General features: G+C 43.0%; 1 protein-coding gene across 1 annotated transcript in view; it reads left to right on the top strand.

Moving 5' to 3' along the window:
- The first annotated feature begins 2,352 nt into the window (after positions 1 to 2,352).
- XPO4 (exportin 4) overlaps positions 2,353 to 24,997 on the top strand; it is a 76,660-nt gene continuing 54,015 nt past the window's right edge. Inside the window, exons 1-2 of the mRNA XM_054164680.1 lie at positions 2,353 to 2,623; positions 24,370 to 24,475. Coding sequence (XP_054020655.1) covers positions 2,543 to 2,623; positions 24,370 to 24,475 — 187 coding nt within the window. The 5' untranslated portion in view covers positions 2,353 to 2,542. The remainder of the gene's footprint in view (positions 2,624 to 24,369; positions 24,476 to 24,997) is intronic.

Below are 24,997 nucleotides of genomic sequence, written 5' to 3' on the forward strand. Positions count from 1 at the left end.
TAATTAAGGCCCATTTGTGCACTTCACTTGGCCCTGACATGTATGAGGCTAAACACAAGTGAGCAGAACACCTCATCAGTGAGCAAGACTATGTTTATAAAGACATAGCCGGTTGCTTTTACAGGCATGAAGCAAGCAGATCAAGAGAATTATTACTCCTCTTTAAATAGATCATGTCTGGAAAACCACATCACACTTCTGACTGTGTTCAGTCGAAAGACCTGATGGGGAACCCAAGAGCTTCTTTCCAGTAACTGGGATTATCAAGAAAATGGAATACAGCTCTCTACTGAGGTGCATAGCAGCAGGATGAGAGGTGATAGCCACATGGGGAGGTTCTTATTTAAGGAGAAAACACTTCAATGTGACAGCAATCAAGTACTGGCACAGGTTGCCCATGTAAATTGTGCACTTTCCATTCCTGGAGGCTTTCAAGACCCTGATGGACAAAGCCCTAAGCAACTTGGTCATAAGGCTGGTCTAGAAACCTCTTAATCCCCTCCCAACAATACTATTCCATTTCTATTGCTCCCATGGCTATTCAAGCGTGCTGCTGAACACACAAGTCCATAGAATGAAGGACCATTGAGCACGCTGAAGAAGCTGTTAAAGAATCTTATTTTGAATGCAAGCTACAAGTACAGAAATACTCAACTGAAGTAGTCCTTTATCAAACACATAATTTTTAAAAATAGCTTTTTTTCATACTCTTCAGGCTCTTTTAACATTACCTCTTTGCATACAAACTTCCTTAGCTCGTTCTGCTGCTCTTTAGAGAAAGACTCATTGTAGATTGCACTGTTTGCCCAATAAGCACACTTCAGGACTTAAGTGTGTTGCCACACTTTCACTGCTTTTGAACTTCTCCACCTCTGACTGTTGGATCAATTTTTGTTATGCTCATCTCTCTTTTCATTGGAGCCCTGACGGTCTCTCCACATTCTTCAACTGTGAAGTTGAATGTTACCCTGAAAAACAGTTAATATTTTAGCGTGAATTACGTTGCCTCCTAGGAAACCACAGTATCAATCTTTTACATGGTTCTGTTCCTACTTCTAATCTTGTCTATCAGGGAGCATTACCATGCCCCCTTCAGCACTGAAAGCTGTCATTTCCTGGGAGCAGGAGATTTGCATTCTTCTTTTGAATAGAAAAGCTGTATTTCTTGATGTCATCCCCTCTCCTTGCCCCTTTTGGCTGACTTTGGTTATTACATTGTATAATTTTCAAGAAAACAATGCCCATTTACACTCACATTATGTCAACAGTCTGTGAGGGCTCAAGACTTCTATCAGCCTGCTCAGATGGTGTATTCCAAACTTTGCCTAAGTTCAACACTGGAGGTCAGCTAAATATTCTCAAGGTTGTAAGCAAGGGAGAATCATGGCTAGAACCTGAGTGCTATTTTAAATAGGATAGCACGATCTGGGAAACAAAGCAGTCTGTGCTGCTCAGTGGTCTGCACTGAGAGACTCTGAAGATCTAGCCTGGCCCTATGTACTGAATACTCCAAGGCAAGCTTCTATCTTTCAATTTAGTTTCATCTGAAGATATCAAAGCTCAAGGTCTGCTCCAGGGTGGAAACTGAAGTGGAAACCATCAGATTTATTTAGAAAGCAAGTTCCTAAATCAAAATGAAATGCCAATGAAGGCACGATCCCACAGTTCTTTCACTCCTGCAGGTGTACAGCAATGTTCTTCCAAGCATATTTTTCAGAGGTGACATTGTCTTGCAACTTATAACCAGCAACATGAAGTAACATCCAGATGGACTTACACAGAAACCCTCCCTGCATTTTGAATCAGTTTCAAACCTTAGGTTTGCTGGTTTTTTTGTGCTTTTGTTGGATTTTGGTTGTTTGTTTTTTTTTTATATGACACCTTCTCACCTCTTCGCTTTCAAAGCTGTAGTTTAAAATTCAGTCCTTCTCACCCCACTGCAAACGTCGCTAAGCAGAGGGCACCGCAAGCACCCAGTGCCCGCCGTCTCACCAACGCCGAGTTCACCGGTATGCGCTGGAAACTACCACGGATCAGGGCAGCACCCAAACAAGGCTCACGCTCTGATTCTTCCCTGGCCTCCCCGAAACCGCCACCTCTGCCACGGTTCCCTAACGTGGCCCGGGGAGGCCTTGCAGCACTCCTCCTCCACACGCAGAGCGAGCGCAGCCGCGGGCCCCGGCAGGTGCGGCGGCCTCGAACCAGCGGCGGGCGGCCCGGCCCCGCCCCGGGGCTCTGCAGGTCCCGCCGCGTGCGCCGGGCCCGCCCAAGGGGCGGTCGGTCGGTCAGTCGGTCGGTCTGTGGCAGGGCGGGACAGGACAGGACAGTACGGGACAGGAGGACGGTGCGCGGCGCGCAGGGTGGAGGCTGTCTCTGGCCGCACCGAGCGGCCCCCGCTGGCTGGCGGCCGGTGGTCACTTTGCGGCAGCGCCACCGCTTCGCCTCCGCGCCGGGGCCGGGCCGGGCCACGCTGCGCCCGGGATTGGCTGCGCCGCTGCCTCGTCCCAGAATGCAGCGCATGGCGCGTCATTGAAGAGAGACCATGATGGCGGCGGCCGCGGCGGCGGCGGGGGGGGCCCCCGAGGTGATCGCCCAGCTGGAGAACGCGGCCAAAGTGCTGATGGTGAGGCGGGCAGCGGCACGCGCCGCGCCCCGAGCGGCGCCTCGCGGCGGGGGTGCCCGTGCCGCCCCTTTTCCCTTCCCCGCCTCCGCTCCCGCTGCCCTCGCCCCTCAGGCGCGGGGCTCGAGGCGCAGCCCGCCGGGGTGCGGCGACTGTCGCCCCCTCCTCGGCTTCTCCCGCTCCCCGACCGGCCCTCTCCTCCGCGGGCAGCCGCCACCTCGCCGGCTTCTCCCTGTCACCCTGCAGCCTGGTCGGCCCCTGCCGCGCACGCCGCGCCGCTCTTCCATGTGCCGCCCGCTTTCTCCCCCCGCCCCGGGCAGGCTGCCGGCTGTCCGCTCCCCGAGCTTCCCGCCGCGGCTTGGTGTCCCGTCCCCTCACGCCCCGAGCCCCCGCACTGCCATTGTGCGCCGCAGAAACCTTAGTTGAAGTTGCCAGTGAGCAGCCCTCCCTGCGGCGGGGGCCGGGGCCCCGGGGCGCCGCCCGCGGCAGCGGCGGGACGGTGGGAGGTCGTGCCCAGTCCCCGGCCCGGCGAGGGCAGTGGGGCACCTCCGGCAGCGTGGTGGCGACCTCAGAAGTGCCGCGAACAGGGCTGAGCGTCGCCGCTTCCAGAGTTTTCCACTCCATGGTGGGGCATGGAATAGTCAGAGGCTGCCGCATAGAAGCAAAGCGATCAGTGGTGCTTCGATCAGTGGTTCTTCGAGCCCTCATCTTGTTACTGCCAGTTAACTGTTCGTGCTCACTGTGAATGTGTTGTATATTCTCTGGCTGCATGGGAAGAGGAAGTCCATATGGCAAAACACAGATCTAGGGTGACCTGAATGCTTGTAGCCACGGTTGGTGTTAAAACTCCCTAGTCTTGCATCATTGTAGAAGTTTTTTGTGCCTTCGAATGAAAAACTGTATATTACTTGAGGATCTTCTGGAAACTCTAGCTGAAGGCCTTGCCCACAATTTATCTTACCACAGTATGATTGCAAGAAATAATGTTTTAAAATTATTAATATTCAAGGGATTTTGAAATAACCAAGCAAATAGCAGGAAAGTTTGCATTGTATTGGTAACTAATCAGTGGCCAGAACCTGAACAGTTGCAGTTTAATGCCTAGCAGAAGTGGATGGACTGTAGAGCAGCCCACAATTAGTTTTACTTGCAAGTGTCCTCATCAAAACACATGTATGTTGCTCCTTGTGAAATCGAGGCCAGAAAAGCACGGCTCTGTTTCCAACAGGAAAGTAAAGGCAGATAGCTCATCAGCAAGTACTAATCCTTTTAGAGGAAAACTCAAAGTATGTGAACACTAAAACATAGATTATTGGACATTCTTGTAATGTCTGTGTATCAGTTTTAAAATAACACAGTTGCTGTAATGAGCAGAAGTGTTTGTGTAGAGGAAATACGTAGTAAGTAGTAGTATGAGACAGAGCACATGTGGATGGAAACTGGCAGTTAGGTAGTTTTCAGTGTTAAACTGATGCTGCTTGGAGTGACATCTCCAGAGTTTTGCGTTGTGCTTGAAAACTCAAATGTTACATGTGTTGGTATCATTTGCCTAGTATTGGCCCACCGTTGTAGAGGGGAGATGCAGTGAAAAGTTGCAAGCCTTATAGGATAACGCTTGTGCTTCTGTTAAAGAATAGGTGCTGAACTTGCTGGTAAAATTATGCCTTGGGTTTGCAAGGACATTGTTGTTAGGATCTTCTTTGGATTTCTAGGTCACTCTCTCGTGCCAGCTTCTGATAGTATGAAAGCTGACTTCTTGTGGTCGTTAGCTTTTTCTCGTTGTTCTTTTCCCTTTTCCACAGCTACTCCTGGAAGTTTCATAGATGGCACTGAGCTGACAAGTTAGGTGGCTCTTCCTGCGGAAGCTGTGTAAACAAGAGATACTTACTAAAGCTGTCCATGCGGTTAAGAGATTAGGTTCAAAAATTGTGAAGCCTTTGGAGTGATGGAGGGGAGGAGTGCACCTCACCAGATGCTTTACAAGGTGGATGTGAGACCCCAGAAACTGAAAGGATTATATACTTGCTCTCATTCTTTCTCACTAACAACTGTGGCAAAACAAGAGCTGAATCATGTTTCAGGACTGCACCTGGGTAGTGGTGATGTTAATTTAACCAGAGGTCTACACTGTTTGGTAAAGTCTGGTAAAAGGTCTACTTGGAGGTGAGGGTAATTGTGTGTGGCACTTGGGAAACATGAAGCAATCAAGTAAATTGGTGGAATCACTTAGTTGTTTATGTAAAAAATCTAAGGACTTGGGGGAGCGTGGTGGACACAGTGCTAGTAATGGACCTCATGAATAGGGGCTGGCACCTTGCAGTGGTGCCATACCTGAAGCGGTGGCATAGGGTGAAGCTGTGAATGGTTTGAGAATGGCAGAAAGTTTTAACTGGGCAGGAAGTCCTGGAAGGATTCAGCAATGTTTTCTTGTGGGAGCTGACACAGTAGCAATCCTTACAAAATACAGTTGGAGACATCAAAGGCAGTGCAACATACCTGAGCATGGAGCAGGGAGTGGTGGTGGTTTATGTGATATTTGTCTTGATTTCAAACTGAAATACTGAGCCTTGGGGAGAATAATGGACTAGAGGAAATCAGCCATGTTAATCCTGAATGTGTTTAGTTAAGTTTTCTTGAGGGTAGGTATGGATTACTGTGAAGTCTCTAAATCATCACTAAGTATTTTCATAATTCTTTTTAACTTGCTCTGGGTTACTTGAGTTTTCTTTTTGGAAAACTGTATTTTGTATGTTGGGTAAGAGACATGTTAGCTCTGATCTCGTAAACTGGTTATCTTTATTGACTTGACAAGCCATGGCACGCAGTGCATAAAAACTGGGAAGATTCACAGAATCACGAAAACATGCAGGTTGGAAAAGACCCTCAGGATCACCAAGTCCAACTAATAACCTTATTCTACAAGGTTCACCATATCCCCAAGCACCACATCCAAATGACCCTTAAACACGTCCAGGGTTGGCGACTCAACCACCTCCCTGGGCAGCACATTCCAATGCCTGACCATTCTTTCTGTGAATTTTTTTTTCCTAATGTTCAGTCTAAACCTACCCAGTGGTAGCTTGAGGCCATTCCTTCTTGTTCTATCACTTAATTATCTGTGAGAAGAAACCAGCACCAGCCTTTCCACAGTGTCCTTTCAGGTAGTTGTAGACAGCAATGAGGTCTCCCCTCAGCCTTCTCTTTTCCAAACTAACCAGCCCCAGCTCCTTCAATTGCTCTTCATAAGATTTATTCTCCAGGCCCTTTGCCAGCTTTGTTGCCCTCCTCTGCACTCACTCCAGCACCTCTGCATCTCTCCTGTATTGAGATGCCCAAAACTGAACACAATACTCAAGGTGTGGCCTCACCAGAGCTGAGTACAAGGGGACACTCGCCTCCCTGCTGCTGCTGGACACAGCAGGATGCCATTGGCTTTTTTGGCCACCTGGGCACACTGCTTGTTCATATTCAGTTGCTTGTCAGTTACAACCCCCAGGACCCTTTCTGCCAGACAGCTTTCCAGCCACACTTCCCCAAGCCTGTAGTGTTGCTTGGGGTTGTTGTGACCCAAGTGCAGGACCTGGCATTTGGCCTTGTTGAAGCTCATCCCATTAACATTGGCCCATTGATCCAATCTATCCAAGTCCCTCTGTAGAGCCTCCCTCCCCTCATGCAGACCAACACTCCCACCTAACTTGGTGTCATCTGCAAACTTGCTGATGACACACTCTTTGTCTTCATCAAGGTCATCGATAAAGATGTTAAACAGAAGTGGTCCCAACACCCTGTGAAACACCACTTGTTACCAGCTGCAAGCTGGTCTCTCACCAAGCCCCTCTACAGCTGTACATAAATGCTTTCCTAGGTTACTAATGTCTTTTGACAGGTTCTAAATAGCCCACGTTCAAAATGTTTAGTTTGGGAAATGACTGAAATTTGGTCTAAGTTGAAGAGTTAAAAAAGGTGAACGTGTCAACTCAAAAGATGAATTATTAGCTGCTGGATGTGACTTCGAGTGCTGGTCCTGTGACAATTTTCTTTTGTAGGTGCTTTTGGGTACCTAATCCCTTTCCCATAAAGCTAGAGGATATTTACTTGAAATAAGGTCCCCTAGTGCCTTGTAACTTAAAGTGTAACAGTGTAGTTCTTCAGTTCCACATGCACCTTTGACCCATGAGACTTTGTCTGGGTGAAGACCATAAACTGCACAAATTTACTGCTCTTCCATTTCCAATTGGTATGGCATCCCCTATCCAAATGTTTATGGTTCTTATCTATTATATTCTTTTTAACTCAGATGGTAATTAATGCCAAATATAATTAGCATCAGTTAAGCACTGTTTTAATAAGTGCCTTCATGGATGAGAGAAGACATAGAGTGTACTATTAAGGAAAGCAAAGTGTCATGCCATAGATGAAAAGCTGGAGTAAAAGTAGGAAGCATGCATAAGACTGTTTAGTTATTGCTGAGGATTTTTTAAAGTAGGTTGAAATCTCTTAGCATATGATATTCTATGACACCTAAATGGAAATTCGTGGGTTATAATTTGCTTCTCCACCCCTCCCCAAAATGGGATGTTCTGTTCCTACCTGCAGCTCCACTTTCTCCCTTGTGACCCTGTGATGAACATATTAATATTGCTGAGATGGCATAGGAATTAACAAAGGGAATGGCTTTTTGTCAGGTTAGCAAGATGAATTGGCTATCTGTGCAGCCATTTATGTTGCAGAGCTGGCATGGGAAGGGCTGAAATTAGATTGTTGGCCCCTATTAGAAGTGGAGAGCTGTCAGGTTGGCTCAAGTATATCATATACCTTCACTGTACAATTTACTTGCTAACTAAGGCTGTCTTGATAGCAAAAATGTCAGACTTTTCATAGAGGTGCACAATGAAAAGACAAGAGGTTGCAAGTTCCAGAAAGGGAAATTCCAGCTGGAGAGAAGGAAAAATAAAATTCTATGCAGCATAGGACTGGGTAGCATTAACAGGTTCAGGAACATTTGAGCAGAAGAATTCCTTTCTTTAAAAGTTTGTAAATGTTCTCATTTCATTGGGGTCTGTTTTAGGGGTGGTGGGGATTCACCCATTCTCTTTTTGAGATACTACTTAGTTTGTGGCTATTCCTGCTCTTCTGAGAGGCCTCAGGCTAAAGTTGGGTAGTCTGACAATGGTCATACACACTTCTCTTCAAGATATTGATATAAGTTTATAGAATAGGAATATAAAGGAACACATTATTGTCCTTAAAATCTGAGACTGAATTTTTTTATATCATCTACCCCAACAATTTGTATGGTCAGGGTTTTTTTCAAGCTGCCTTTCTTGGAGTTCAGGGCTGTGACAATTCTCCTTTCACAAGGAAGTTCAATTTCTCATTGCAACCTGTCTATTCTACATTGTGGGGCAGTTTTTCAGGCTGTGAAGCATGACTGATAATGAGGGTGAAAGGCAGAGATGGACTAGAGCTGGTTTTGCTATGGCAGGTTACATATTGGAAACCATTGGACGAATTAATCGTTCCAATGCTGAGAAGATTTGTTGAAGTCCTGCTAGTTATCATTGATCAAAACAAGATGGATTTTTGTGCTGTATTATAGCTGGATTAGACCAGATGTCTGCCCAGATGAGTTCTGTTTCCAGTGATCACCTCCAGCTACTGATTTAGAGAAGGGATCTGAAAAACAAGGACAATCATTTTACTAGTATACACTTTACCTAATTTCAGTTAGCAATTTGAAGAGCTCAAGGTAGCTTTGTTGTGTTTAAAGATTGTTGATCAACTTTTCGTCCACATGTGTGTCCAGTTGTTTCTGGAATGAATTTGTATTTTTAAGTTTCTTAGTTCTTATATTATCATTGTCTGACAGTAATGAGTTTCCCTGGAGTCTTTGGATGAAAGCACATTATTGAGAGAAGCCTACTGTTGGGTCATTTCATAGTTTCTTGAATTATGAGAAATACCTGGTCATCGTTCTGATTTTTTTTCCCTGTGATATCCTTTGTGGTTTTTGTAGCTCTATGTTGTATTGCATCCTTCAGCGATCCCTCAGCTAAACTGAAGGGTCTTGTCAGTTTTCCATGTGGGAGATTCCCCATACATCTAATCATCCCTGTACTCTTCTCAAGCTTTTTAGATTTATAATACCATTTTGGAGATAGACTGACCAGAACTACATTCTTTTGTGATGTGTACTTGAGGATTTTAAATGATTGTAAACTTTTGGTATTCTTCTACATTCCTTTCCCAACAGTAGTTAACATTGTGCTTTTCTTTACTGCTTCAGTGCAGCAAGGTAATGTTTTCTTTTGCTGGAGTGGTATTAAGTAACTTAAAGTCCTTTGTGTGTATATGTAGGTGGTTTTTTTCATTTTGCTTAAGAACTGGTATGGTTAGTGCATTTTACAGGCACACAGATTACAGCTTGGGAGATAAGTACATGCAGTGTGTGGCATGATATGAAACTTTCACCTGGGAGCTGAGAACTAATGTGCATGGAGCATATCTGAAGCACATGGTGCTAAGGGTGATGAACTGAGAGTAGGAATGTGAGGATTGATACAGATTCTGATATCTTTGAAAAGCAAAGATAGCATCTGATGAAATGAAAAACTAACAAACTAAGATTCTTCATGCTTAGGGTTTATTTCCCCTGACTGTTTCACAGAGGGAGTGTTGTCTTTTTGAACTGAGATGATGTTTCACACTTAGGCTGATGCATCAGTGACAAGTCAAGTATTTCTGTATTTTTTTCTGAGTTGTCAATGAAAATACTGTGTGCTCTTAGATTCATCTACTTGGGAGCTTCATTAGTCCATAACTCCATCTGGATAATTCTGCTGTAGGCACTACCTACTGCTGTCTTCCCTTTAACCTGCTTCCTAAGAGTCTTACCATTTACGCTAATGTGTTCATTAGTTAATTAACAGCTTTCCATATGGAGGGGGAGGAGAAATCCTCTTGATTATTAAGTTGAGCTGATGGTGTCACAAGCAGCTACGTAAAATGGTCCTTTCTATCAATTTCTGGCACTGTTAAGATACTAAAAACTCTTGTCTGCATTAGGTATACCTCAAACTTGGCTACTTCTGAGACTTGATGAGTGGCAAGCTGTATAGTGCTGTCTTTGGCTCTATGAAAACATAGAATAGCAGTACACCCACCTGGGTGGCTACTTAGTGAAGTGGATTGGGAAGTGGATGCAGTGAGTAAAGGACTTTTTAATGCAGGTAATTTTCACTGTGCTGCATTATAAACAATTTTGCTACTTTGACAGAGATGAAAAAGCTTGCCTATGCTCCTGAAAGAGACTATGATCAAATTATTCTGTTAAACCACTTAGGAAGCAGCAGATATAATTCCCTTTGTCTTCATATCAAGACTGATTTTTTTTTTTTTAATAGAAAATGCACTTAAAGTTATTTGGAGCAAGTCAATGAAGTGTTACTGCTTTTGCTACTCTAGAAGTCAGATAAGTTGGCTACCTAATAAAAAATTTACAGAACTGTGAAAGAGAGTATGAAGAATGGCTAATGATACATCATGGTTTGTGCAAAAATTACAGATTTCAGTATTTATTGTCATGCAGTTTGTCTGTGTTACACACAGCCGTGCAGAACAGTAGAGGCACAGCCATGGTAGTGTTGAAAATGCAACTTATGCCAGAGTCTCTTGAAGGCTTTTTATAATTAATTTGTGGCTGTGAAATCAATAAAGTGCAGAAAGGTGTTTTGCTGTGAAATTTCAGAAGGCTTGGCTAAGGTGAGGCACATTTCATAGAAGCCTAAACCAGCTTAACAGCAAGTGATTGAGAAAAATCATTACTTGTCTTTTTTTCTGGATTGACTGTCTGCTAGTTTAGTGAATTGAGCTGGCTTGTGGAAGAAGAAGGAGGTCCATCACTGCATTGCTTCTCTGGGAACCACGACCTTGGAGTTTTGGGGAGGCAGCCCCCATTCACTACTGTCATCTTAGACCAGGATCCTGTTGTAATGAAGGAAGAGAATAATACCAGCATCTTTCACAAATGTGTTTGGAATCTCTTCATGGGAAGTGTGGCAATGCCAGCGACGAGCAGTGTGAGCAATCTGGCAGTGCAGGCCTAGAGCCTGAGATGGTGGTAGGCCATGCTCAGCGTAAGTGCAGAGCCAGCTAGCAGTGTAGCAGAATAGTGCTGTGCCTGCAGCATGTAACTAAAGCAGGACACTGGTAGCTATAAACACAGAAAGTTATCTTGGGACAACAGGACATGCACCTGCATCAAGAACCTCACGTGTCATTAGTAGCTGGACCAATAATCTATAATAGTGCGATGTGTGGTCACTCGTGGGAACCAATGAAGCTATGCCAACAATGCTCTCCGAGTTTATATAAGTTGTAGAAGTTCCCCTGTTAGGCACCTTTCCTTTCCTTTCCCTTCTTCTTTGCTATACTCACTGTGCTCGCACTATAGTCCTACAATACTGGAACAATAAAGGAACAATACTTGATCATATTGGTCATGTGTATTGACTCCAATCTCCATCGCGTTAGGGAAGAGCTGCAGAAAAATTATGTGATACTTGTCCTTTTGGGAACTTTACTGAAGTTTTCTGTTTTCCTGGTAAAAGTAGACACTAATGCTTAGGCTGCTGGTGTTTTGAAAGGGTTGCTCTGGTATGGCATTAAGGCTGTGTTGGAGTGGGAGTTATATTCCTTGACTTCTTACAGTTTTCCAGAAATGGGTAACTTGATGGGTTTGAAAACACCAAAAGATGGTTGAGCCACGTTCAAGCAGTTCTTCAGGCTGCTTTGGAAAGAGCTTGAATTTGGCTCTTTCACATTGCAAGTAAATATCCTGACTGCTGAGTTTTTTGCTCCAGCAACAGGTGAAGGTGGGCAGAGGTGGTTCATAGATATCTAGTCTGACTTCCCTGCCAATGCAGGAGTGCCTAGATCATGTTGCACAGGAACATGTCCACAAAATGGGCTGCAGCATCATTAACATGGAGTCTGAAAATACAGTAGTTGTGTGTACTCCAGAGACTGGTGGATTGTCCTGCACCACAAGGGCCCTGTGTCTCTGGGTCTTAAGTACTGGTTTATACAGAGATTGATGGTCAGTTGGATGCCAGACCAATATCCTTTATAAAACAATATTCCAACTATTAATTATGTAATTAGTGATGATATGCAAACAGCATCAAACAGTAGAAACAGTTGTGCAAAAGTAAACCACACTGGCTCATTTGTGCACTCATTGAGGAGTTACTGCACAACTGCCACCTTTCTATCATGGGCTGCCACAAGAGAAGTCATACCTCCACGCATTGCCTACCTGAGGATAGGGGAAGAGTTCCCACATAGGGGGGGCAAGGTCCTTTCTGGACCAGGGTCTACATGTGTAGCTTCTCTGCCTTGGGCACACAGCAAAGTCTTTTTGATGGTTTTGTCTGGCTCTGCTAGTATGTGGTCTTCAAGGTTTTGAAATGAACATCCTCAGACTCTATCTGCCACAGTTTTGTCTTGGCATCACATGGGCTCTTGGGTCAGGTCCTCATTCATTTTGCCATGACTTTCCCCAGGCATTGTTGGCGGACCCTGCCTGCCTGCTGTGGGTTTCACCTTACAGTTCAGTTAGTTTCTTCTTAGGTTACACCCCTCATCTTAAAGCTACATTTTACACATTGGTCTCTGGTAGATCTCATGAGGACTCCACAGCATCTGTAGTATATATGTTTGTGTGGGTATACAGTAACTGGAGATCCCCAGATGGGAGACCAGTCCTGTATCTCTTGTTGCAACAGGACTACAGACCTGGGGAGGGAGGTATAGAGGGGAAATGCTCCCCTCTTGCAGCTAGAGATGCTGGTTTGATATTAGATGCCTTAAAACTGAATTTGTCTGTTGTTAAAGCAGTGGCTGAAAGAATTTATATTTCATTGATCCTATGTGCAAACAGAGCTTTGCATGTTTTCTGCTCTGATCAGACTTTTGGATTTTTATGTTGTTTTTTTTTTTTTCCATTAAGGTCTTAACTGTTCACATTTAGCCTTTTATCATCTCTTTAGTCACTGACTTCTACTTGTTTTGCTAATTATGCTGCTGCTACTTGACTTTTCTTTCAACCATGCTTTTTTGGTAGCTTCCCATATCTTGCATTGTTATTGAGAAAATGTGCAAATAGGTTTAGAAAACATATGCCCTCCTCTCCAGTGAAGAAAACACAAATAGCACTTTCCTTACCTGTCAGCAACACTAACAAAAGCCTAACCCGAAACCCAAACATGCTTCTTCCTGAGAGATTTAGGAAGGCTTACTGCAAAGCCTTTATTTTGTGAGGTTGTTTTAAGTGGGATTAAGAGCAGGTGTTGAGTAGCTTCAGGACAATGAATTGTTAATTTGGGGATATATAAATATTCAATTCTGATATCAAAAGAAGTGGCAGTATTGTTTCTGGAGCTATTCTTCTCTTTGTGTTACAATAACATTCCCTCTAACAGTGCTGAGAATAAAATATGTAATTATGAGTACATTTCTTCACAGTAATTTTTTAGTAAGTATGTGGAAGAGCCCTGTGACTCTTCAGAACTTAAGACTTAGCTGATTTATGCAGGTTTCTCAGAGTGGGCTTAGGTACTTTAAGGGAGTCTTAAAAATTGCCTCTTCTGAATAAACCCCCAAAATATGTGGATGTAGAATAAAAGAAAACAATTATTAAAAGCTTTTTAGAAGAGTATTTCTCAAGATATGTGTTGTGCCATCTGCTCCTTTGTATGTTGAAGGATGGATACAGAGATGTGTAACTTCTTCAGTAACATGGTTCAGGCTGTAACTGCAAGAGCAAAACAAAGCAGTGAAAGAAGGTAGAAGTATGTGGCATCCTACCTTCTCAAGTATGTACCATACTGTGTATATTTCTGCCCTTTTCCAGTAATGGGCAAAATCTTAGGGAATGGAACTTTTTCTGGATGTCATGTCTCTATAGTTACATTTGTTTGCTTACAGGATTCAGATATTGTATCTGCCTGTAATTAATTAATGCCCTAACAGTTAAAAGCCATTAATGACAGTAGGTGTTTAAGGCTGTGCCATTTTCAAAGTATGCTGAGACAAAGGAATGTTCCAAATCTAATTTAGATAAACTTTGAAATCCTTAAAAACTTCACTATCTCATTTTTAACCAACTCCTTCTAAAGAACCGTGGTGGGACAAAATGGTTTTGAAATTTTAGCAAGATTGGTGGAGGAGGAAGTGCTAAAACCTGAATTTTGGCAGGGAACCAGACTGCCCTGTGTTGCCTGCCTTTCTTCATTAACTTGGTGGGAGGAAATGCTTCTGTCATAGGAGGCAAAGCCTAAAACTATCAGAAACCAAAATTCATCACTATCTCAGTTTAAATCTTTCACAGAGTAATGATTTCTAACTTTTGTGCTGGGGGGGTTGTGTGAGGTGGGTGAGGGGTTACCCATGTGATGTCCTGTTACTCCTGTGATGGCCTAATCCATCTGTACATGCTCACCATAGAAGGCTACATGCAAGTAAAATTAATACCACCCTTGCAGCAATGGGTGGTTATAGTTGTTCTTACAGCAAGTATGGTTTGAAATTGGAGAACAGAAAAAAAATAGATACTGTAAGAAAGTTCTTTGCAAACAGATAATTTTAAAGTTTCTCTTGCAGGAGGAGAGCAATTGCTGATCATATTTGATGTGCAGTGAGCTTGATAAATGGGTTATGTATTGCATACATCCCAGCTGGTGGACTTAGGGAAGTTAGTATTGCCATTACCAGTGTTTCCGTGATTTGCTTTCTAGTAGAATAGAATAAACCAGGTTGGAAGAGACCTTCAAGATGATTGTGTCCAACCTATCATCAATATCAGTATCACAGTATCACCAAGGTTGGAAGAGACCTCAAAGATTATCAAGTCCAACCTGTCACCACAGACCTCATGGCACCAAGTGCCATGTCCAATCCCCTCTTGAACCCCTCCAGGGATGGTGACTCCACCACCTCCCTGGGCAGCACATTCCAATGGCCAATCACTCTTTCTGTGAAGAACTTTCTCCTCACCTCGAGCCTAAACTTCCCCTGGTGCAGCTTGAGACTGTGTCCTCTTGTTCTGGTGCTGGTTGCCTCAGAGAAGAGACCAACTCCCTCCTGGCTACAGTCCCCCTTCAGGTAGTTGTAGACAGCAATGAGGTCACCCCCGAGCCTCCTCTTCTCCAGGCTAAGCAACCCCAGCTCCCTCAGCCTCTCCTCATAGGGCTTGTGCTCAAGGCCTCTCCCCAGCCTCGTTGCCCTTCTCTGGACACATTCAAGTGTCTCAATGTCCTTCTTAAACTGAGGGGCCCAGAAATGGACACATATGGGTCACAAGAGTTTGTTACTGAAAACTTTGTCTTGAGATTCACCGTCACAATCCTTCCATTTTTTTAAGCCATGTCTGTACTGTCTTAGAGGTACAGAAATTGGTGATACAGCAATGAACTCTGAGTCTTGGAATGAAGTTGTGGTTAGGATTTGAGGGGCTGTGGGTGGACTAGGGTCCTATTTCTTGCCAGAGAACCAGGTCCTGCTGAAGTCAAAGCAAGCTAATTTTGTTAACATTAAATAATTAAAAAAAAAAAAGATGGAATTGTGTGGTTTTCCATGCATGTTCTGTGTAGGTATGATGTTTTTCTTATATTTGTCCTTTACTTCCATACTGACCTGTACTTGTTTTGTCCTTACTGAGCATGTGGTATGCATGGGTTGACTTCTTCTTGCCTTGCACAGTCCTTCTGACTTCAAGGGACTCTGTGTGGGCTTGCCTATTGCTATTAGCCAGACATTTTATTGAACTTATTGCACTGGTTAGGACATACCTTGAGTACTGTGTCCAGTTCTGGGCCCCTCAGTTTAGGAAGGATGTGTCCAGAGAAGAGCAACGAAGTTGGTGAGGGTTTTAGAACACAAGCCCTATGAGGAGAGGCTGAGGGAGCTGGGGTTGCTTAACCTGGAGGAGACTCAGGGGTGACCTTATTGCTCTCTACAACTACCTTAAGGGAGGTTGTAGACAGGTGGATGTTGATCTCTTCTCCCAGGCAGCCAGCACCAGAACAAGAGGACACCGTCTCAAGCTGTGCCAGGGGAGGTTTAGGCTGGATGTTAGGAAGAAGTTCTACACAGAGAGAGTGATTGCCCATTGGAATGGGCTGCCTGGGGAGGTGGTGGAGTCATCATCATTGGAGGTGTTCAGGAGGAGACTTGATGGTGTGCTTGGTGCCATGGTTTGGTTGATTAGGTGGGTTGGATTGGTTGAGGGGTTGGATGCGATGATCTTGAAGGTCTCTTCCAACCTGGTTTATTCTATTTTATTTTTTATTCTACTCTAATCAGCTGAACAGAACTGCTGCTTGGAGTTTGATTGTACTTTAAAAGGTTAGAACAGTGATTATGGAGATTAGGAAATTATTGTTTAAAGGTCTGCTTGGTAACCTTGTGTCAGCATTCATCCTCTGAGTGTCCACTGTAAGTTAAATATCCATCATAAGACATTTCTAAGATTTATCAGTTGTCAGTGTGTTTAAATTGATGTCCTAACTGCAGTTTTGGAGGAAACAGTAACAAAGAAATACGAAGCACACACATAATTTTCTGAAGTATTTTGTCTTCACTGCTATGTTACAGTGTACCTGGGTTTTCATTGCCTAAACTTACAGAAGTGAAAGACTACTTAAGCTTATTCTGATTTCTTTTTGAAACCAATTTGAAACACTTTCTTGACCCCAGACATTGTAAAGAAAACATTACAATTTAAAAAGAAAAACAGATTTAAATGTAAGGCCTGTGGTAATTCTGTGCTGCTTTTGTGATTATTTTATATGGAACTCTGCAAGCCAACACTGACAAGTTTAGTTTAAACTGTTAAATGCAGAACTTCCCATGGAGAATTCTTCTGGAGCAATCCTCTGTAGGGTGGATGAATTTGAGGCTGGTCCTGTTCACCTAAAGAATCATAGAATCAGTCAGGGTTGGAAGAGACCACAAGGATCATCTAGTTCCAACCCCCCTGCCATGGGTAGGGACACCCCACACTAGATCAGGCTGGCCAGAGCCTCATCCAGCCTGGTCTTAAACACCTCCAGGGACAGGGCCTCAACCACCTCCCTGGACAACCCATTCCAGGGCTTCACCACTCTCATGGTGAAGAACTTCCTCCTCACATCCAGCCTGAATCTCCCCACTTCCAGCTTCATTCCATTCCCCCTAATCCTATCATTACCTGATTTCCTGAAAAGTCCCTCCCCAGCCTTCTTGTAGGCCTCCTTCAGATACTGGAAGGCCAGATGCTTCTAGAAGGTTGGCATGAGTCAATGTGCTGCTAGTTCAGTTGAGTTTGTGAATTTTCTTGTTGAGTAATGTGCATTGTGGTCAGAAAGGAGGAAGTCCTAAATATTCTGTGAGGAGACTGACAACAATCAGAGCTGATAGTAGATAAACAGTTGACATAGGTACATAGATGAGCTGTGTACCATCCATTTGTCAGTGTCTTACTACAGCTAGGTGAGGCTATACCTTCATCATCCTCTTACTCTTTTTTCCTTCTCCTCTCTAGTCCTGCTTCCTTGCCCAAAGACTGTACTCCAACTTCCTCCTTTTTGCCTTTCAAGTCCTGCCTGCTCTTCTTCAATCAGCAGGTGCTGGCTACCTTTTTTGATGCTGAGAAGCAGAATGAACAGTGGAAGCTATTCTTCTGCAGAATGGCTACCACAAATCATGAATCTGAAGAGTATTATGCACATAAATGGTAGTTTCAGTGGAGAACCGGCTCCATTTCTTAGCAGAGAAGTGAAATCTCAGTAGTTTTTATTGCTTATCTTGGAGAGGAAGCCTTATCTCAGAAAACTTTTTTATATTGATGGTAATGATTTGCTTTGCCTTTCCAATCAATTAATGTGTATATATGTAGTATCTTACATAAGACCGTTTCAAAGCTGAGAATAAATCACATCATAAACCACAATTTATCTCCCATTTCACTTGCAAAAGACTTAATAAAGTACTTCAGCTGCAAAATAGGAAACAAAATCTGACATGAAGGAGGAAAAAAAACCCAAGTATTTTTCTTTCCCTATTGTTAAGTCTCTGCAGAAGATGTGTAGGAGGTAATTCTTCCAGCCGTCACGCATTTGTTCCAAGTACATACATTAAAAAATGCAGGGCACTCTGGGGTTTAAATAATGACTTTTTGGATTTTTTTTTTTTTTTAAATCAAAGTTTTTGTTCAGAAAGTTTTAAATTTCTACCGTTTTGTCTCTGTTGCCGTCTGTTGCATCTTTCGTTCCAATCTTGAGTATCTATTTAGTCGGAAGATAAGTTAGTGCTGTGATTTAAATGATTATTCCCCAAAGCAAGTGAAAAGGGACATAGTTCAAGTTGTTTTGGCTGGACTTTTCTGTAGTAACTTAGGTATTAGTTAAGGTACTGGCAGTCATGTAACAGCAGAACTGAATTGGACAGTAGAAGCTGCTGTATGGATACCAGTTATCCAATTTCTGGCCTAGTGCCCAAGGCAGCAATGTCTCATCCACTCGTGAAGCAGTTGTTGAACACTGCAGAGCTGAGCATCTTCATGTAGCCAGAATTGTTGGCTGGTGGTGTCTGCTTCATTACTTGATCAGACATCTCTGTCTTGTCAGGTATCCATGTCTGTTAGAGAAGTAGGGTGAGTAGCTGAGAAAGCAAGTGTGGCTAGTCAGCCAGTTCTCTGTCTGACCTCTGCATTTGATCTGTTTGATTTAGCTGTTTCATTAAAGTCAGTCACGGTTAATGAATTTGGTAGAGTTAAACTTGGAATCTCTTTATTCTGATAATCTGATTCTTTTCTATAACTGATCTATATAGCAGAACTGTACTGTTGAGTAATTCTTTTAGGGAGGGGTTTGTCATTTAACATACAGAAATCTGGTTCTGGTGGGTTTGAGCAATCAGTAGAAGAGCACAGTAAGTTAAATTCCATGACTTGATTATTTAGGTTTGTTGCAGCTACAATTGCTTACATGGATAGAGTAATATATTTAACTGTCTTCAATGCAGTATATGCAGTAGATTAAAAATTATTGCATACCCTTGTGTTTGATTTTTTTTATCCCCCCCCCCTTTTTTTTTTCTCTTTCTATTTTTGCCCATATTTCTCAGCTATGTTATCACTATCACATGGTGTTCCCCTGCACATGCTTCTCAGGTTCACTCATGATCTTTCTCCTTTCCATATGCCTTACTGTTACTTGGCTTCCCTGCCTGCTGGGACATGTTGGCAAGCCATCTGGGCCTCCGTTAGTTCTTGCTTCTGTGAGCATGTTTTGCCTGATGGTGGCTGTCAGCAAGGTCCAGACCCAGTGGTGCCATTGCCGTCTGTGGTGGCTTTTGCTTATCCTCGTGTACTGATGGAGCTTCAGTTTCCTATTCTTGCTTCTGTTAGGCGTCCAGGCTCTCCACACTGTTCTGAAGAACAGCTAATGTGCTTGATTGGTTTTTCATAAGCTGATAACAGCCTATAGTTCGGGACCAATTTTATTTTAACCTCTTGACTGTAGAGAAGGCAACATTCCTCAATGTATTTGTGAAGCTTAGTTTGGAGAGTTTATGGCAAATTTTATGAAGTCACACTGCAGTAGAAATCTCAGACTTTTGTTTCTGCCCTCAAACCCTGTCAAGTTTGTAATGTACTTCACTCGCAGACATAAACATTGCCTGTGGCAAGAAAGTTTCTTCTCAGCTTTAGTAGTAGCAGGTGCAAGCATTTTGGTCTTTTTTTAAACCCAAGAAAATTTTCTTCATAGGCATGTTTGCCTTTCAATAATCCTACTAGTGTTTAGGCTGTGCTGTTCATAGGGGACCTTTCTTGTAGGTGGGAATACTGTGGGTGTCAGCTGAAAACGTTCTGGTGCACTCCCTGTGTTCTCTGAAGCAGCAAATCTGGAGGAGTGTGTGACTGTTCTTTGTGACATGCTAATTTTCAGATTTCCCCCAGTGTAATTGTAGAAAGATGCTGAATTCTGCTATATTCAGTGCTGTCTCGCTTTAGCAGAAGTCTAGGAAAAATCAGAATTTGTCTGCAGCAAACTTTTCTGTCTGCACAGTGTTTATCCCATCCTTAATTTTGTTGATACATGATAATGGGCAAGACTTTTCTTAGTAAAGTCATGATTCAGAGATGACACTACAAACTGTTTAACTAGTTATACTTAAATATAAAGCTAATCTGTTACGGATTTTTCTGATAATTTTGTTACTTGAATGTTAGAAATTGTTAACTTTAAGATACTGTCACTGTCCACAAGTGCCCAATAAGTAGTATTCTTGGACATCTAAAATCATTAAGGAAATAATGTCACTTCTAATAAACACCCAGATTGTCTTTGATCATGTTAATCAATATGAAACTTCCTGAACAGAATCCCTTGGGGAGGGTGGAGGATTTGATATGTGGGGTTTTTTCTGTTTGGTTGTTGGGGTTTTCTTTTCTTTGTTTGTTGTTTGTGGGGTTTGTTTGTTTGTTTTAGTTGGGTTTTTATTATTTATTTTAAGTAAAAGTGTCTTCAGAAATAAGGGAAGGAGCTAAAAAAAACCCAGACACCACTTCAAATGTGGGTATGGGGGTTGCTTCTTCAGCCTTTTATTGGCAAATACCCAGTGACTTCAATACTAGTCTTACAAAGAGAGCATGTGCTGTTTGCAAGCCATTTGCTACCTTTCTTATGTCATTATTACCTTTGTTTGACACTCTCCTGTAAATTTGTAATCTTAAATTTCTTGTTTTAAAGGTGTATTACTGAGGTATGAAATGCTTGTACTGAGCATGTGGTTCTGAATGCATACGTGTAGCTTCAGATGCTCTGTCTTCATCTAACTACCTCTATTTAAAACAAATCAAAACCCCAACCCCCCCTATTTTTACCCCTTATTTTTCCATATGCACCCTCACCAGATGTTTCCTACTCATGTCTTTTCCAACTGACAGTTGGTCTACCACTTTCTCATATCTTCTACTTTCGTTTTCTGAGTGTCACTGTGAGTTAAAATATTAACTTACTTGTTTGTGGTAATCAGTGTTCTGCCTAAGTAGTAGATGCCAATTTTTTTGCCTTTTTAATTGTTCCCAGTCATATGGTCATGCCAATGGCATCCTGGCTTGTATCAGGAACAAAGTGGGGATTGTCCCCCTGTGCCCAGCACTGGTGAGGCCATACCTCAAGTATTGTGTTCAGTACTGGGCCACTAAGTGTAGGAAGGACATTGAGGTGCTGGAGCATGTCCAGACAAGGGCAACAAGTTACATGAAGGGCCTGGAACTCATGTCCTATGAAGAGCTTCTGAGGGAGCTGGGGTTGTTCAGCCTGGAGAAGAGGGGGCTGAGGGGAGATCTCATCACTCTCTACAGCTACCTGAAAGGCGGTTGGAGCAAGGAGGGGGCCAGCTTCTTCTTGATGACACGCAACAGGACTAGAGGAAATCACAGAATCACAGTTCATGTCCTGAAATACCTGACCTGTTGCTGTCACATCCATGTAAGCTGAGATAGGTTATCTGCTAAGATTGGGCTGATTTTACTGTGTTTTGCTGGGCACCAGCTTCCAGGGCTCTTGTGCTCACCTAGAACAGTGTTCATGTAGAGTGACATTGGTACACAGAATATGCTGGGCTTCCTTTTTAAAGCCTGAAGTTAGCTGGACTTGCAGTGTAGGGTTGGCTGGTGTTTGAACGCGGTGAGGGCAGTAGACTATGGGCTTTAAGCTCCCTCTGGTGGCTATATAGTGCAGCTTGAAACTCACCCGTTGTCTGTTCTGGACAGTTTTGAGAGGCTAAGTGTGCAGTGTGTTATATTATCATCGTGATTTTTAAAACTAATACAGGAATGCAGGGTGCTGTGTGCTTTGCCAAGTGTGCCAAAGATCTTCTGTAATCAGTCTTCAGAGAAGTAGAAGAGTCAAAATAATGTTAAAGATGAAGTCTCTATTCTAGTTACTGTAAGCATATGGGCTATTTCCCATAAAACTTTAATTCTGTCTATTTTTAAGGGTGCCATAATGTGCTGCTTGTATCCTTGAAAGTGCCTGTAGGTATTACAGAGCACTGAAAATAGATGTGATGTCTATGTGACAAACTCAAATATGCTCTGTTAATGCAAAATTAGTTCAGGTAGCCTGGATTTGCCCTTCTTGTTTTAAGAATATGAATATAAATGACTCCAGATGTGCAAAATGTTATGCCTTGTCACTCCCAAAGGATTCCTTCTAACATGGCTGTAACTAGTGAGGCTTCATGATACTGCAGAGCTGAGAGCTGTATGGTCAGTAGTGCTGAAAGGGCAACATCACTGCAGTCCTTTTCTCCCTGTTGTTGTACTAGCTTTGACTCTTGTCTGACTTCTTGATGCTTACTGTGGAGTGCATTCCCCCTGCCTCTCCCTGGTTTTGTTTGGTTTGTGGTTGTTCTTTGGTAGGGGTGGGGTGGGTTTTTTTTTGTTGTTGTTTGATTGGGTTTTTTTTTCTGTTTTGCGGGATAAAGGAGATGACAAGAGAATCCTTTTGGTGGCAGAGTGTTATTAAAAGAAGTCACTTGTTCTAAGAAATTTGATTCTTAGTTCTCACAAAACTTCCTTGACCAAAGCTGTTTGTTTCTTGAGACTTCAGAGTATTTCCATGATACTGCACAGTAACAGAGCCTGTAGATTAAATGCACTTCAAGTGCTAATTGGTGCTGAAAAGGCAGCCTGTCACCAGCTATTGTGTCCTGTAGTATGCTGCCTTATGGTGAACTAGGTTGGGGAACTGATCCAGATGAAAAAACCTGCCTTTGGTGGGATGCTTTTTTGGCTGTCCCTCCCCCTGTTTGGTTCTTCGTGTGTTTGCTCAGATGCTTGTCCATCCAATGGAGGGAGAAAGTGGGGCATGCTTCTGTATTTGGTTTGGATTATTTGCAGTAGCACTGGCTGAAGTGCAAGTCAAACTGTTGCTGTGTTATTCTTGCATTTTTGATAATCTGCTGTAAATATTCAGTACAGCTGGCTCTGTTGCAGTGAATGCATCTAGAGTCTACACTGTGAAGCTCTGTCCTTCAAACTGCAGAAAACATGAATGATTAGAAACAGCTGCAGCTGACTGCATACAGCAGAGTTCAGGTTTTATTGCAGACGTGGCACATGTCCCAGTTTGGTGAGGCTGCTTCTTTACAAGTTTACATTTGCTTAAAAAGTTATTAAAGTGTTGGTTTCTGTGGAGTTTAGGAAAGCTTAATGTCCTGGAAGGACTGAGGTATCACCTTCTGTCTCAGTTGTTCAGCAGTGTGTAGTGCCCCAAATATCCTAAAGCTTGTGTGTGTGCTTTTGCCTGCAACCTGCTGACTTAGCCCTTGAGATGCTGCTCCAAGCACGTGGAAGACAGAAAGTGTGAACTGAAGGCAGACTGCTGTCTCTGCTCATGTGCAACTGAACACAAACTGCCACCTACTCTTGTCCCCATAACTGTTCAGGTTGAGATGTCCTGCATATACATTCAGATCATTGCCCAGGGATAGCCATTGCTCTGCCCCCAAACTGGCTGTAAATCAGATCAGGTTTGTGAAGGAGTGGAGCATATTTTCTGCATCTATGAGGCTTCTTTGCAGCTGCCTTCTTCCAGTGCTTATTTTGCTCCCCTCACAGGAGCTGATCTTACCTGCACAGAAGCTGAGTCAGAAATTTGCTGTGTAAGAAGCAGCACAGCTGTTTATTAGGACCCCCTTGATCCTGGGATCAGCAGCCTGCTTTCCCTTGCTTCATTTACTCAAATTACTGAGTTTTAAGATGTGATGTTACTTTCTCATATTTGAACCTTTTGTCATCTTGTGTTTTATCAAGGATAAAATAATTTAATCAGATTTTTTATATAACTTTTTTTTTTTTTACTGTAAAATATTTCACTTCAGTTCAAATCCTTGGTTTTTATGCAAAGGTCTTCATGCCTTTATTCCCAAAGCACTGGGAATAAATCAGACTGGTCTTACCTTGTGGCAGTGGAGGGAACGTTGGGCTTGCTCAAAGAGGTCAGGCTGCAGTTCAGGCAGTTAGATCTCATTTGTGCTCTGTGGGCAGTATCCCACCTTGCAGTGGTCCAGGTTACTGTGTGGTTTTCGTGATTTTTAGGTAGAAAGCACAGTAGAGCTGGTTTTCAGCAGCAGCCATTTCCAAAGGTGCTGCCCCACCTCTGCAATCAGAGCCTTCACTCAGCGTTATGTCGGCTTCAGCATTAAACACTAGAGGGTAGTATGCTACTACAAATACTTTATTTTAAAACATCTCCATAGTAATTTTTTAATCCCTTGAATTTATTATATAACTCAATGTTTTAAATCAAAGGTGGAACTAAAGGACAAATAGTGTTTTGTTTCTGTGACTGTGAGTAGCAGTGCTTAGTGGTGTGCAATGATGTTTTTGGTTTGAGCAGAAAGAGGATTGGGTTGAATTTAGAACTTATTTCTGTTAGGAAAACAATACTTGGAAATATCCCCTCTCTGCCTGATGGCTCAATATTCCCACTTTATTGCATGTGATATAAATACATGTGGTATATAAGAAGAGGCCATGGCTGAGAGAGAGCAGGCAGTTTTCTCAAGAGATGCTTGGTTTTAATATACAACAAGGCAAATGCGTGTAAGTTCATGATGTTGCTCATACATATTTACAGTCAGGATGGGCATTAAGTGCATGAATAACTTCTGGGATGTTCTGTTTTTCCTCTCAGGCACCACCTTCCATGGTCAATAATGAACAACGCCAACACGCTGAGCACATATTCTTATCATTTAGAAAATCGAAATCGCCATTCGCTGTTTGCAAACACATTTTGGGTAAGTTTTAATAAATGAAGTTGAACATGTGCCTGCTTTTATAACTGGAACTGTGCTGCTCTTCTGCAGCTGGGAATATGGACATTGACGGAGGGTGAAGCCTATTGCTGCCCTTCTTGGTTTTGTTTCTGGCAGCTTTAAAGGTGTAATGGGTAACTACTCGGTGTATCTAAGCTTCTAAACTGATTTAGTGCTTCAGATTGCCTCTGTGACATGCTTATTGTAATACTGTCTAATCTATGGAGCTTGTGGATCTGCCTGTAGAGTTGATTGCTTGGCTTGATGCTTTCTCTCAAATCAACCAACAGTGCAATTTTAAACACTTTTGCCAGATTTTGCATTGCTGTTGAAATTTCTGTGGTGAGCATTTATTTCAGGCTGAATGTCTCAGTAAGTTACTGCTAACAGCCCAACTGTTATGTTATGGGGGGGGAAAAGTAGTTACAAATGCTCGTGTCCACCTGGTAGAAGCAATAGAGTTTTGATTTGAAGTTTTGTGGGGTTATGCCTATGGAGAAAAGA

Source organism: Dryobates pubescens, chromosome 10 (genome assembly GCF_014839835.1).
Source record: "Dryobates pubescens isolate bDryPub1 chromosome 10, bDryPub1.pri, whole genome shotgun sequence".
NCBI classification, from domain to species: Eukaryota; Metazoa; Chordata; class Aves; order Piciformes; family Picidae; genus Dryobates; species Dryobates pubescens.